Source organism: Pleurodeles waltl, chromosome 1_2 (assembly GCF_031143425.1).
Source record: "Pleurodeles waltl isolate 20211129_DDA chromosome 1_2, aPleWal1.hap1.20221129, whole genome shotgun sequence".
Classification (NCBI taxonomy): Eukaryota; Metazoa; Chordata; class Amphibia; order Caudata; family Salamandridae; genus Pleurodeles; species Pleurodeles waltl.
The window spans coordinates 1,357,841,396-1,357,856,405 of NC_090437.1; the positions used below are offsets into that span (position 1 = coordinate 1,357,841,396).

Sequence of the window (15,010 nt, forward strand, 5' to 3'; positions counted from 1 at the left end):
CACTGGGGTCCTGGTTAGGTGGATCCCAGTGAACATAGTCAAACACACTGACTTCAGGCAGATTTAATTATCAATTAATACATATTTATAATTCAAATATTATTTAATCAACATAACATCCTACGTCCATACAAAACTAGCAACCCACACATAAAGAATAACTTAAAATTAGAGTATTCCATAATTTACATAGTTGAAATCAATAAATAATTATCAATTAATGATTATTTGATAATTATTATTTAACTTCCTAGCCTAGAACCCTACAAACCTAGCAGTCCGCAACTTAAATGTAATTAAAATACGCATCCATATTTTATATAATTTAAATTTGAAAAATACAAATAATAATGAATAATTATTTAATTATTAATATATTAACTTCCCAACCCATACTTCTGGAAATCTAGTATGCCACATTTTAAGTAGTAGTAAAATTAATCAGTATTCCATATTGTACACAATTACAAATTGAAGAACTAAAAATTATGAATACAATATTGATTAATTATGATTTGTTAACCTCCTATCTTAAGCCCCTACAAGCCTAGCAGCTAGAATATATTTAAAATAAATAGGTATTCCATAAAATGCATATTAAAATCAATTAAATAATTAACAGTGATTAATGACTTCTTCATTGACTTCCCACCCTACACCTATACAAACAGCAAATAACATGACAAAAAGAAATCAATGTTAACTAATTTACATAATAAATATCAATGATATAATTAATTAAAATAGATTAAATAATTCATAATTATTATTGACTAATTCTCTTTCCACCCCATTCCTCTATAAACCCAAAACCAACTACAACATTCTGAATTACTATAAAAAAGGAAATAAAACATTCTAAATTACTTAAAATTCGAATCTATATTTAAAAACTAACCTTTATATAAACAGTAACAACACACAATTAAAATAGCAACTAAATCACATTCAAATAATTACAAATGATATTTTAATCACTAAATTCTTGAACACCATATTAACATTGATAATTTTTATAACAACATTACTTAGCTCAAGAATATTCTTATCAATGGGCACTGAGTTAGATGAGGTGGCCATTGATTCCGGCTCACCTAAAGAGAAACTCCAAATGTTGAGTGAGGAGCTGATGGGTGCACATGAAGTACAAGATTAGGCAACTGCACTTTCTGGGGAATGTAAACTTTGCATGTAGGACAGTTGCCTTGAACAGAGCCTTCTGCAGGTACATGGTCATAAGAGAATCTTTGAAACAACATCAAAGGATTGCAACTGGGACCAGAGGCCTCATTAGGGAAGACTTGTCTGCCGAACTTCCGATGGGGAGGTTACTGCCACACTGGCTACCTCCCCGCCGGACCCATTAAGAGTTTCCCGCTAGGCTGACGAGCAGAAACCAAGGTTTACACCAGTCAGGCTAGTGAGAAAGTGCTGGCAGGATTGTCTCCATAGTCGAACCAGTGGCAATGCTGTCACCTGCAGGGAGCACAAGCACCCTTGCAATGTTCACTGTCTGCACGAAAATTGCAAGGGTACTGGGCATGGGGATCCCTGCACTGCCCATGCCAAGTGCATAGTCAGTGCACGTTCCCCACTGTGGCCCCCTGCACCTGTTGTCCACCAGCCTTTTCCTGGCATGATAAGGCTGGTGGAGAACCAGGTCGTAATCAGCAGGGCGGCACCGCATGCAGCGCTGCCCTGGCTGATTCCAATCTGCACCCTCCGTCAACCAGTCGGGATCACCAATCCCGGCAGAGACGGCATAACCCTGGCGGTCTGACCGCCAGGATCTTAATGTAGCCCAGATGTCTTGATGAATACCTCAGAGTGAAGATGTTGTTGCAGTCACATGCAGATACCTCTTTGGAGGTAAATTTGTTTTCTGACACATCAGGAGCCTCTCATATCTTTTGTATGCATGAATCTCCACTAACATTGTGGAGATCTACACACATATACATATAGACTATATTAGTAAGTGTGGGATGGAGCTGGAGAGTGGTTGGACAATTGGTAATTATCTACTACAAAATAATAAGGGTTGGATAAATTTAAGGGGGGCTTGGAGAGGGACATGCTAGTACAAACACCCACACACAAAAGAATAAGACAATTGCTTCTCAGGATGACAAAACAGGGTCAAATGTATTCCAGCCCAGACTTGGCATAAGACAAGTATCTTTGATGGCAACATACAGATACTGCAAAACACTCCATAGAAATAGTGATAGGCAAAGACAATACCATAGGGACTAAGGTTAAAAAAATTAAATTATATTGAGGGTCAGATAGAAAATGTACAAGGGCTGGTCCTTTAGGATCAGATACAAAATTAACATGGGCTGGACAAATACGAACAGACACAAAATGCACAAACGCATGAAGTATAGGGTCAGAAAATGTACAAATGCTGAACAATTAGGGTCTGACAGAAAATGTACAAGTGCTGGACATATAGGGGGGTCATTAGGAGTTTAGCAGACGGAAACATCCATCCCCCAAACTCCCAATGAGGAGACCACTGCAGTGCTGCGGGTCTCCCCTCTGGCCTCATTACAACTTTCTCAATGGGCTGACGGGTGGGAACCAAGGTTCCTGCCTGTCAGAACAATGGGAAAGGTGCGGCGGCATTGTTCCCCCTCATAACTGAGCTAGCAGCAATGCTGCCACACGCAGGTGCTCAAGCACCCTTTGAAATGCACATTATCTGCACACAGTGTGCTTTTCAAGGCTGCTTGGCCATGGGCAGTGCAGGTGCCCCTTTGTGGCCCCCATTCACTTGTTATCTGCCAGCCTTTTAATGTCAGTCAGACCACCATCAAAAGGCTGGCGAAGAACAAGCCTGTAATCAGCCCTGCAGCTTCAGAGCCGCCATGGCTGATTACAACCAGGACCGGCGTTATCCCATCATGATCACTGATCCTGGCAGAGACGGCGTTCTTTTGTGGGTCCAACTGGCAAACTTGTAATTTGATGGTCGGACCGTCAAAGCTGCGGTGGTCCGGACTGCCACAGTGAGTCTGGCAGTCTAGTAACTGCCAGATTCATAAATAGGACCATAGTGTCAGATAATTCACAGGGGATGGATATATAGAGGCAGACAAAAAATATACAGGGGCTGCACGTATGGCATCAGATAATGAATAAAGGCTGGATTTATAGGGTCCAGTAGAACATTTATAAGCACTGGATGTATTGGGGTCAGATAATGAACAAGAGCTGGACATATGGGATCAGATAGGAAATCTATAAGGGATAGATGACAAACCTTTGCAAACTCCCAAATCACATTTTAATGGACCCCAACAAGCTCTAGAAAATTTCTGCTTTGAGAGAGACATTAAAAAAAAAATGAGGGGAAATAAAACCCATTCGATCCTTTGTGGACACTGCTTTCATAAACAAATTAGGAACATAAGTGAATTTGAAAGACTGAGGACCAGATGTAGTGAAGAGATGTGAGCTAGGGGGTTGATTAGAGGAAGAACAAATATTAACTAAAGAAGTTAAGAAATATTAGCATATTTGTGAGCTGTGATGTATGTGATTACAGAGACTATACATCAAAGGCAGCTTCACTGAAGCAAAACATCAGAATGAAGAGTGAAACCCCTCATACACTGGTTACCTGAGTATTATATTTTGCCAAAAGTGATGTATTGGTCATGTTTTGTACTCATATTTAGCTTGTGGACAGCTGTCATGCTTTTCAGAGAAAGAACTGAAAGCTTCTAATTTGTTGAAGCAGCCACAATATGTTTTTTATTAGTATAAGTTAGGGAGCAGCCTATGATGAAGATGTCTGATCTTTTGTTATTTGTAATGTGCTATGAGGGAGCCTCCATGCCTCTTTATCTTTTAAGGGTCCTAGGACAGTGAGGTTAAGTGGTTTTGGAGAGTGAACCCGTTGAACTTGAAGGAGATGAATACTTTGGGGAGGATGATGCATGTGCTCAGGGTGGGTGATACCAATGGTTCTATTGAGGCTGGTTTGAAAGGTATGGGGAGATGAAAGTGACTATGACATTTTTCTGCAGAATCTGTATTATATTTCTTTAGTTAGAAATTGTACAGCTTTTGTATTATTGTGTTTTATTCAGTTATTTACAGGAATGTAGAAAGTGCAAACCTTCACCCTAACTAGAGGGGCTCTTGTTGCTGTCAGTAAACTTCTCATGGCCGTGAAGGCCAGACAAGCTATATACGGATAACACCTAGAATAACAGTGTTTGTTTTCTGAAAGTTAAAAGACTGGAGATAGGAAAAGAGGTAATAGGTTACACCTGGTCCCATCTGTGTAACTGAAGGGTCTGTTGCTTAATGTGGATCTAACAGTGAAAACATAGGAATGAGGCTGAGCTCAGGTGTCCACTCATAATAAACTTTTTGAATGAGCTTCTCATATGAAGTTCATGCATGTTTATCTCAATGGTTTGCTCTGGATAGATGCATCCATTCATTTAGCGATGCAACAAAGGTAGTGTGTGCAATATGTCTACACAACACCCAGAAGTAAGTGATGCACCTATGTGAGATGCTTCAGTGTTTCTTATGGTACATCTGGGCATGTTGGACTATGAAACTATTCCAAAATCTCTCAGTTTGGGGAATTCAGAGTGCTGATAAAAGAGGTAAAATCATATTAGCACTACATACATTTTACCAAAAAGAGCACTTCTTGTTGAAGCACAACATGAGAATTCACCAATAGCAAGAACTTACCAAACGCGTTCATAAAAGCATGGGATGAAGGGCTAACTGCAGGTGAACCCTTGTCTAGAGTAGCGCTTTATGAAGTATTCATACAAGTTCTCAGTAGTGACCAGAACTCATCGAAGATTCTACTTTAGCGACTTACACAAATAGAGCAGTGGTTCATGCTGTACACTGACCCCACAAACTATTCATGGAAAAAATAACACATATTCATGTTTATCTATTGTAGGAAAAGGATGTCGAGGAGAAGTTTAAACAGCTCTTAATTCATATCAACATGAAAGAAGAGAAAGGTCTGGAATCCCAAGAAATTGGTGAACGGATGAAAAAGCTACAGCAGCAACTCATGGCCCAGTTCCTTGTGAAGAAGGACATACCATTCTGGTGTCTTAGAGGGTTGGAGCATACCTTTGATTATGAGAATATCTCACTCACTGAACTGATGAGCCTACTTAAGGTAACTGCGCAGGTAACATTAAAAGAGTCTGAGATGAAGCAATGCAAAGATAAGATCGATGATATATCCAGCTTCCTTATTCGTATCATGGATGTGCTGTATGACACAAACAAGACCTTAGCTGGGAAACTATCAAGAGCTGTCTTTTCAGAGCTTTCCAGCACCAGCCAAGACTTTCTTGGAAACATATTATTCAGTGGTACATGGACCCCAATCCAGGCAGTTCGATTCACTCTAAACGTGCAGGAGAGCAGGGTTTCACAAGAGAAGGTGGAAGCCATCCTCCAATGCGTGCAGACGTACCAGATCGATATAAATACAACCATCACATCTTTGAGGGATCAGGATCCTCTGCTGCCTCTTCAGGAACTTGTAAAGAATGAGAAGGACAAGGATTTAAAAACCATTCTAGAGGAAATGAAAAAAAAGAATTATCCTGAAAAGGTTCTTTCTATCCTGGAGAAAGTGCTCAGTGAAGTTGAAGCTCGGCTTCCAGCATATCTAACCCTAGATCTGGATGAAAAGATGAAGAAAGAAGGTATAGCCATGACCAGATCGATCAACTTTGAAAATCCTGATATTGAGACACTGGTTAACATTTTGATTGGCTTGTGTGTGGCTGTTCAGGACACTACGACTATTGTAAAGCAGTCAGGAGAGAAGATTGAAGGCTATTTTCCACGGATGACCCAGCTCGCATCCGTGTTGACCCTGCTCATTTCTACAGCCCCTGAATGCAATGGATGTCTTTTGGAGATATTTACTGGCGAGGGCAAATCTTCCATTGTGGCCATGCTCGCCCTTGTTCATGCCATCCGTGGGAAGAAGGTTGATGTCATCACAAGTTCTCCAGTACTTGCTCGTCGAGATCAAGAGGAATGGAGCAAATTGTACAAAATGTTTGACGTGTCTTGTAGTGTTGTACCACCTCCAGGGTTAGATGAATGCACTGACTCAAGAGAAAGTGACAAGGCCATTAAGGGGGCTTATGCAGCTGATATTGTATATGGCACAATAGGGAACTTTGCTGCTGACATTCTACGACAAGAGTTTGAAAAACGCAAAACCAGAGGAGAGCGGGCTTTTGACATAGCCATTGTGGATGAGGTAGACTATATGACCCTGGACAGTGGTGTCCAAGTCACTTTCCTTTCACATGCAGCAACAGGAATGCGGCACTTAGAACAACTTCTGGCAGCCATCTGGGCAAAGGTATGCACTTGCCAACGGATCCAAGAGTCCAAAACTGGTGACATACTTTGGGCAACAGGAACACAATTCTTTCACAAAGTTGCTGCAACAGCTGTGATGGGACCGAAGACATCAGAGCATTTTTCTCCTCTCGACATTTTGATGCCCGGACTGCAGCTGGGGTTCTTCAGTGAAGAAGACGTGAAGCAGATTGAATTACTGTTGGATAAAACTGAAGAACCAGTAACAGATGCACCGCAAGACTCTGAAATCAAGGAACTCATGGATAAACTCGGACCTGATCAGCAGAGAGATCTTTTGTCTATCTTTCAAAAAATTCTAGAAGATGCTGCTGTCTTTGACTGTTATGAGTTGAAGGATGGAAAAGCATCTCCTTTTAAGAACAATTCCACATCAGACAATTATACCTCAGACTCTACAGCTGATAAGAATGCCACATCAAACAACTCTATGCCAGACAATAAAACTACAGCTGAAAACAGATCCATAGCTGAACATGACAAGATTTCCATTCTTCTTCAGGAACATGGCCGTGCTTGTCAGTTGATGAGCAACAAGGATTTAGTGGAAGGAGCAGTCAGTGACCTGGAATCAAGAATCAGGTACTCAGATACCTATAAACCACCAGATAAACAAGAGAATAATGATGAGGATGTTATTCTTCTGCCAGCCTACCTAAAGGAATATACCAAGAACAGACTGAAGGTCTTTGTGGAAAATGCACTGAAGGCCCTCACAATGGTGAAGGATCGAGAGTACATGATAGAATCGACCACTGACATGGGACAAGTGAAGACCAACACGCCCATCCATGAATACCACACCATCATCCCGGTGGACTTCAAAGCCACAGGTGTGCTTGAGAAAAATAAGCGCTGGGGTGACGGCTTACAGCAGTTTTTGGAGCTGAAGCACCAGCTTGCAATATCACCACTGTCGAATGTCACCAACTTCATGTCAAATTTCCATTTCCTTAAAAGATATACTAAAGGTACAGGCATGTTCGGGGTCTCTGGGACCCTTGGTGAGGAGGCAGAGGTTGAATTCCTTAAAAAACACTACAAGGTGTCTAGTTACATCATGCCTACTCATCGCTACACCAAGAAGACTGAACTACCCATTCTACAGATCAAAGGAGGACGCGACGCATGGATCAAAAGTATTTGTGACAGTGTGAAAGAGCGCACAAGTCCAAATCAGTGGGGTAAAGGTCAAGCGACTTTAGTTGTCTGTGAAGATGTGAAAACGGCTGAAAAGCTACAAAATGAGTTAATAGAACTAAAGATTGTTTCTGATTCAGGTAAAATAGCTTTGTACACCAGAAGTGATAAACACAACATTGAAAAGAGAGTATTTGGTTCTGGAGATGTTATCATTGCCACAAACCTCGGTGGAAGAGGCACAGATGTTAAAATCACTAAAGATGTCAATGGAAGTGGAGGGCTGTTTGTTATTCTCACCCATTTCCCCACAAGCATGAGAGTTGAAAAGCAAATATTTGGTCGAACCTCTCGTAAAGGAAATCCAGGGATGGTCCAGATGATTTTAAACCATGAAAGCTTATTGCCGTCATATCAGGATCAACCCGTAGAAGTCATGAGACAGCTCAGAGCAGACTATGAGAAGAAGCGTATCGCAGACATGGAAAATGATGAGCTCTTGGAAGTGCAGATGCGAGAGGAACTATTCGAGACCTTTTGTGACCACCTAAATGTTTTTCAACAGAATTACAATAAGGAGGAAAAACAAGACATTTACGCGACTTCTGATTTACAGAAGGGTGAGTGCATCCTTGATTCTTTTAAGACAAAGCTTGACTACCACCCAGCTCTCAATGCCTTAAAGGAGAGCTGGGCCCTTTGGCTCACGCTACATGAAAAAGACATAGATGAACATAAAGACATCAAAGAGCTAGAGAAAGACCTTGGCCAAGTGATCCAGAGGAGGACAGACAGCCTCTTACGAGGAGAATCAGATAACTTTTACGACTTCATCAAACAAGCTATGGATCGCATGTATCTCCACACTCAGAACAAAAAATCAGATTATGGAGCATTATCATTCTGGCAGAAAGCAGTAAAGACTGATGAGGTGTACCGCGCTGTCTCACTCTATAATCAAGCCTACATTACAATTAATATGGGACAGGAAGGCTACATGCAGAAGGCAATAGACCTTTTAAAAGAATCTAAGCAAATGATTGATATTTATGTATCAGAGGTGTCAAACACTACAGTTTACTGCCAGATGTCCTGCATAGCCAAGTTTGAACCTCACAACAAAGATGATCCCAACTTTACAAAACAAATGCAGACCCGCAAGAGCCTGTTTAAGTCATGGATTGATTACATTGACAAGTCAGTAGCAAAGTTAACTGAGCTTCAAAAGAAGAAGAATAACGCTATCACCAAGGACCAGGCTGTCTTCTCATTGTCAACTGATCATAACCCGATAACCGCAGACGAGCTTATTGTGCTGTATGACTATGGTCTGTCCTTTGTGTTTGAAGTGGAAAAAAAGCCAGAATTCTGCATTGATGCTCTCATTTGCTTTATTCTTGGAGCTCTGCAGGTCCTTGCTGGGATACTTGTATGTGTTTTCACCTGTGGGACGGCTAGTCAGATCGGAATGGGTCTGATATCCGAGGGTGTGTCTGACATGATATCAGGCATCGAAGGAATGATAAAGGGTGCATTCGATTGGGCAGAATGGGCAATATCCAAAGCAATTAGTATTGGGCTATCACTCATTACTGCAGGATTTAACCTCATTAAAAAGGCAGTAAAGGCCATTGTAAAAGTGACCAAAAGTCTGCTAAATGGAACCAAAACATTTTCTTCTCTTGCTGATGACATAATTCGTTCTGGAAAAGCTGTCATTTCTTCAATTCATACATCTGCAAAATCAACTACCTCTGCCATTTCCAAAAATGTTTTTCACAAATCCATCAAGACCCTCGCCTCAAGTTCTGCCATGAAGAAGAATTTTGTGCAGGCACTAAAGTACACTGGACAGGAGATGGCCAAACAAGGGACCCTGAAAGCTCTAGAGTATGGCATGGATGAAGCCCTCCAAGCAGTGTTCAAAAATATATTCGAAGATGCTTTCAAAGACATGATAGCAAAATCAATAAAAGGAGACAAAACTTTGAACCAATCAATTATAAAGTTTGTAATTATCAATGGGGTACCAGAGAATGCCCTAAAACAGGAAAACCCATCAACCTTTCGGATCAGAGACACCCATAAACAGATTATGAACGATATGTTGGCAGATGTTTGCCAGTCAGCGGTCACTAATGTCTCTGAAGACTACAACACCTTGAACAAGTTCTTCACTCACCTCAACACTATGAAAGATGGCATCCTGCAAATCCTGGAGAAGGCCAAAGTGAGTGGAGCTATCCAAAAAGGGTTCAAGCTTAGTGTTGCTATCGGGAAAAGTGTGGCTGATTTTGTGCAAATGCTAAATTCTGCCCCAACTCAAGATGTGATTGAAAACAAAGTCATTCCATTTATGGTTAAGGAATGTGATGGGTTCCTATCTGCCGCTGACTATAAGGATGATGGACGCCACAACTTTCCAGATGTGGAGGCAGTGAAAGTTAAATTGATGGATACGATATCCCAAAACCTGAGTGATAACTTTACTGCTTTGCTTTCAAGCAACCTAACAAGTTTGATAAATAACCCTATTCGTGCAGAAGTGAATAAGCATGTGGGGAAGACTGTTGACAATATTCTTGGAAGAAACAAGACTGAGAGGTTCTTCATAGAACAAAAACACAAAAGAAAGATGAAGAAGACACCAGTTGATGGAGAAAAACATAAATTAACAGAGGCTGAGCAGAAGGAGGTGAACGACTATGTGAAGAAAATGGAGGACAGAAGCTGCACGGCCACAGAGCTGGATCTGAACATCCTCACCAAGAGTGACCTTATGGAGGGGAAAGGGATCAAGGTAATTGTGGTGGATGAGAATCAGAAGAACATCTCCACGGAGATCTACCCAGGCAAAGACTCCTCAGCTGGCGTCATCACCCTCCAGCTGCAGAAAGTAAAGGAGAGGAGTGAAGGGTAAGAAACCAGCTAATAATGATGAATGTGTCTACTCATGAAGATGTCTTTGATTTCACTATGTTTCTGTCACCCATCTTGCCTGTATTGTACGTCTGTGTAAATGAGATCACTGGTACCAGTGGCAGATGACTATTATATTTCAGACAGTAAGAAATGAGATGGGAACCCTGGACTGGGAAGGGCTGATAGCCTGCACTTTATTCCTACTTGAGATTGTAGGAGGCTGGCCTGGCTTATAGTGGGTACCAATGGTACTTACACCTTGTGCCAGGTCCAGTTATCCCTTATTCGTAGATTAGAGGTGTTCTAGCAGCTTAGGCTGATAGAGGTAACTATAGCAGAGCAGCCAAAGACATGCAAAGCTCATGCAATACCACTTATATCATATAGCACTATATCATAGGAAAGACAACACTCTTAGTTACTAAAAATAAAGGTACTTTATTTTTAGTGACAATGTGCCAAAAATATCTCAGAGGATATACTCCCTTAGGAGGTGAGTAAAATACACAAAACGTCAAAGTTACTAAACAGAGGTGGTTGATGCTATTCGTCGCACATCCGAAACACGGAGCTACAAAAGTACTCAAATCATATGTAAAGTCCTGTGAAGGGTGCCGGCCTGGTTCAGAAACCCAACCACCACGGGTTTCGGGATGCACAGAATATAAGCGGAACCCACGTATGTGCTGTAAAGTACAAAATGCAAAAAAAAAGAGCAACCAGGGCACTCCAAAATAATCAGTCCGAGATTAATAAAGTTGCAGGAAATGCTTTAATCCTTTGTGCTGGGAAAATCCAATAAGTGCTCAGTGATAATCATGTCCACATGTTAGGAAAGGCATATCAGAGTTAAGAAACAGAGGATTAAAGCATTTCCTGCAACTTTATTCATCTCGGACTGATTATTTTGGAGTGCCCTGGTTGCTCTTTTTTTCTTGCACAAAATACACAAAATATACACCACAAACCAAATCAGGTAAGTAAAACAGTCAGAAAGTAGTGCAAACACTGTAGAATACAATAGGATGCAATAGGTCTAGGGGCAACACAAACCATGTACTAAGAAAGTGGAATGCGAACCATGAATGGACCCCTAGCCTAGTGTAGTGTGTAGAGGGTCACTGGGAGTGTGAGAAAACACTAAGGGTGTCCGAGATACCCTACCCCAAGACCCTGGAAAGTAGGAGTAAAGTACTACTATATCCCCAGAAACACACTAAAGTCATGATAAAGGATGTTGCAAAGACCACAACAGACTGCAAAGTACTGAAGACGGATTCCTGGACCTGAAGACTTACAAAGGAAGGGGACCAAGTCCAAGAGTCGCTAAAGTGTCCGGGGGGGCAGGAGCCCACTAAACCCCAGATGAAGGTGCAAAATGGATGCCTCCGGATGGAAGAAGCGGAAGATTCTGCAACAACAAAAGGTGCTAGGAACTTCTCCTTCGTGCAGAAGATGTCCCACAGCTTGCAGGAGGATGCAGAGTTGTTTCCTTGGCAAAATACCACAAACAAGCCTTGCTAGCTGCAAGAGTTGCAGTTAGAGAAAAAGGGTGCTGCCCGGGCCCAGGAAGGACCAGGATGTCGCGACATGGGAGAGGAGACAGAGGGGGCCCTCAGCAAAGAGCCCACACACAAGCAGCACCCGCAGAAGTTCTTGAACATGGGTTCAAGAAGACTGAACACGGCAGTCATCATAACACTGCAAAAGGAGGTCCCACGACACCGGAGATCAACTCAGGGATCTGAGCATTGCAGGACAGAGTGCTGGGGACCTAGGGGGTGATTCTGATTGAGGCGGGCGGCGGTAGCCGCCCGCCTCACGGGAACCGCCATATGGCCGCTGGAGGCCATTCAGGCTTTCCCGCTGGGCTGGCGGGCGACCGCCAGAAGGCCGCCCGCCAGCCCAGCGGGAAACCCTTCCCCACGAGGAAGCCGGCTCCATTAGGTGAGTGGGCGTGCGGTATGTGCGACGGTGGGTATGTGCGACGGGTGCAGTTTGCACCCGTCGCGTATTTCAGTGTCTGCATTGCAGACACTGAACTACACAGTGGGGCCCTCTTACGGGGGCCCCGCAGCACCCCCTACCGCCATCCTGTTCCTGGCGGGCGAACCGCCAGGAACAGGATGGTGGTAGGGGGTGTCAGAATCCCCCATGGCGGCGCAGCTTGGATTCCAAGGGCAGCGGAAAACCGGCGGGAGACCGCCGGTTTTCCTTGTCTGACCGCGGCCGAACCGCCGCAGTCAGAATGCCCTGCGGGGCACCGCCGGTCTGTCGGCGGTCCTCCCGCCGACCCTGGCCCCGGCGGTCTGAGACCGCCGGGGTCAGAATGACCCCCCTAGGCTCGGCTGTGCATGCAAGATTTCTTGGAAGCTGCAGATCCCGCGGTGCACAGGATTACTGTCTGGAGAGGGGAGGCAAGGACTTACCTCCTCCAAATTTGGACAGTTGGACCACTGGCCAGTCTGGGTCACTTGGGTCCACCACCTGTGTTCCAGGGGCCACGCTCGTCACGATGAGAGGGGACCCAGAGTACAGATGAAGCTGAAGTTTGGTGCCTGTTGAAGCAGGGGGAAGATTCCGTCGACCCACAGGAGATTTCTTTGTGGCTTCCAGTGCAGGGTGAAGGCAGGCAGCCTCCAGAGCATGCACCACCACAAAACAGTCAAGAAAGCCAGCAGGATTAGGCGCTACAATGTCTCTGTTAGTCTTCTTGCTACTTTGTTGCAGTTTTGCAGGCGTCGTGGAGCAGTCAGCAGTCGATCCTTGGCAGAAGTCGAAGAGAGAGGTGCAGAGGAACTCTGGTGAATTCTTGCAAGTCGTTATCTGACGAAAAGTCCACAGGAGAGACCCTAAATAGCCCTCACAGGAGGATTGGCCACCTAGAGAGGTAAGCACATATCAGGAGGGGTCTCTGATGTCACCTGCTGGCACTGGCCACTCAGAGGCCTCCATTGTGCCCTCACACCTCTGAATTCAAGATGGCAGAGGTCTGGGACACACTGGAGGAGCTCTGGGCACCACCCCTGGGGTGATGATGGACAGGGGAGTGATCACTCCCCTTTCCTTTGTCCAGTTTTGCGCCAGAGCAGGGGCTAGGGGATCCCTGGACCGGTATAGACTGGCTTATGCAAGGAGGGCACCATCTTTGCCCTTCAAAGCATTTCCAGGGGCTGGGAGAGGCGCCCACTCCCCAGACTTTAACACCTATTTCCAAAGGGAGAGGGTGTAACACCCTCTCTCAGAGGAAATTCTTTGTTCTGCCTTCCTGGGACTGGGCTGCCCAGACCCCAGGAGGGCAGAAGCCTGTCTGTGGGTTGGCAGCAGCGGTAGCTGCAGTGAACACCACAGAGAGCTGGTTTGGCAGTACCCGGGGGTCCATGCTGGAGCCCCGGGGATGCATGGGATTGGCACCCTAATACCAGCTTTGGCATGGGGGAACAATTCCATGATCTTAGACATGTTACATGGCCATATTCGGAGTTACCATTGTGAAAGCTACATATAGGTATTGACCTTTATGTAGTGCACGCGTGTAATGGTATCCCCGCACTCACAAAGTCCGGGGAAATTGCCCTGAACTATGTGGGGGCACCTTGGCTAGTGCCAGGGTGCCCTCTCACTTAGTAACTTTACACCTAACCTCCACTAAGTGAAGGCTAGACATATAGGTGACTTATAAGTTACTTAAGTGCAGTGAAAAATGGCTGTGAAATAACATGCACGTTATTTCACTCAGGCTGCAGTGGCATCCTGTGTAAAGATTTGTCTGAGCTCCCTATGGGTGGCAAAAGAAATGCTGCAGCCCATAGGGATCTCCTGGAACCCCTATACCCTGGGTACCTAGGTACCATATACAAGGGAATTATAAGGGTGTTCCAGTGTGCCAATTGAAATTGGTAAAAGTGGTCACTAGCCTACAGTGACCATTTTAAAGGCAGAGAGAGCATAAGCACTGAGGTTCTGGTTAGCAGAGCCTCAGTGACACAGTTAGGCACAAAACAGTTATACACATACAGGCCACAAACTATGAGCACTGAGGTCCTGGCTAGCAGTGTCCCAGTGGGACATATAAAACACACTGACAAATAAGGTTTTCACTATGAGCACTGGGATCCTGGCTAGCAGGATCAAAGTGAGACAGTGAAAACACACTGACATATACTCTCACACAGGCCAAAAGTGGAAGTAACAATGCTAGATGGAGGCTACCTTCCTACAAATACCTAGACTAATTTCAGCCCCACCTAGTCACAAAGCTGGTGGTATTGTTAGAAAATACTAAACAAGGCACTTGAAAGACAATTTAAATATCTAAGGCACTTCCTAGAATAAGACAAAACAATGGTTGATACACAATAGATTACAAAAACAAGCATTTCTGATGCAATAGGTCTCACATTTGCGTAAGTTAGAGCTATTGGCGCTGTAAATGCATAACTTTCTTGCCACATAAATTGGTCAACCCTGCCGCATAATTTGGTCCTCTCTGCCACATAATTCCAGCTCATAGGTGAAAATGAAATAAGTGCAGGGTAGGGAA

General features: G+C 43.8%; 1 protein-coding gene across 1 annotated transcript in view; it reads left to right on the forward strand.

The window, feature by feature from the left end:
- LOC138257365 (uncharacterized) overlaps positions 1 to 15,010 on the forward strand; it is a 125,578-nt gene that overhangs the window by 21,306 nt on the left and 89,262 nt on the right. Inside the window, exon 4 of the mRNA XM_069205901.1 lies at positions 4,946 to 10,461. Within this exon, the coding sequence (XP_069062002.1) occupies positions 4,946 to 10,461 (5,516 nt within the window). The remainder of the gene's footprint in view (positions 1 to 4,945; positions 10,462 to 15,010) is intronic.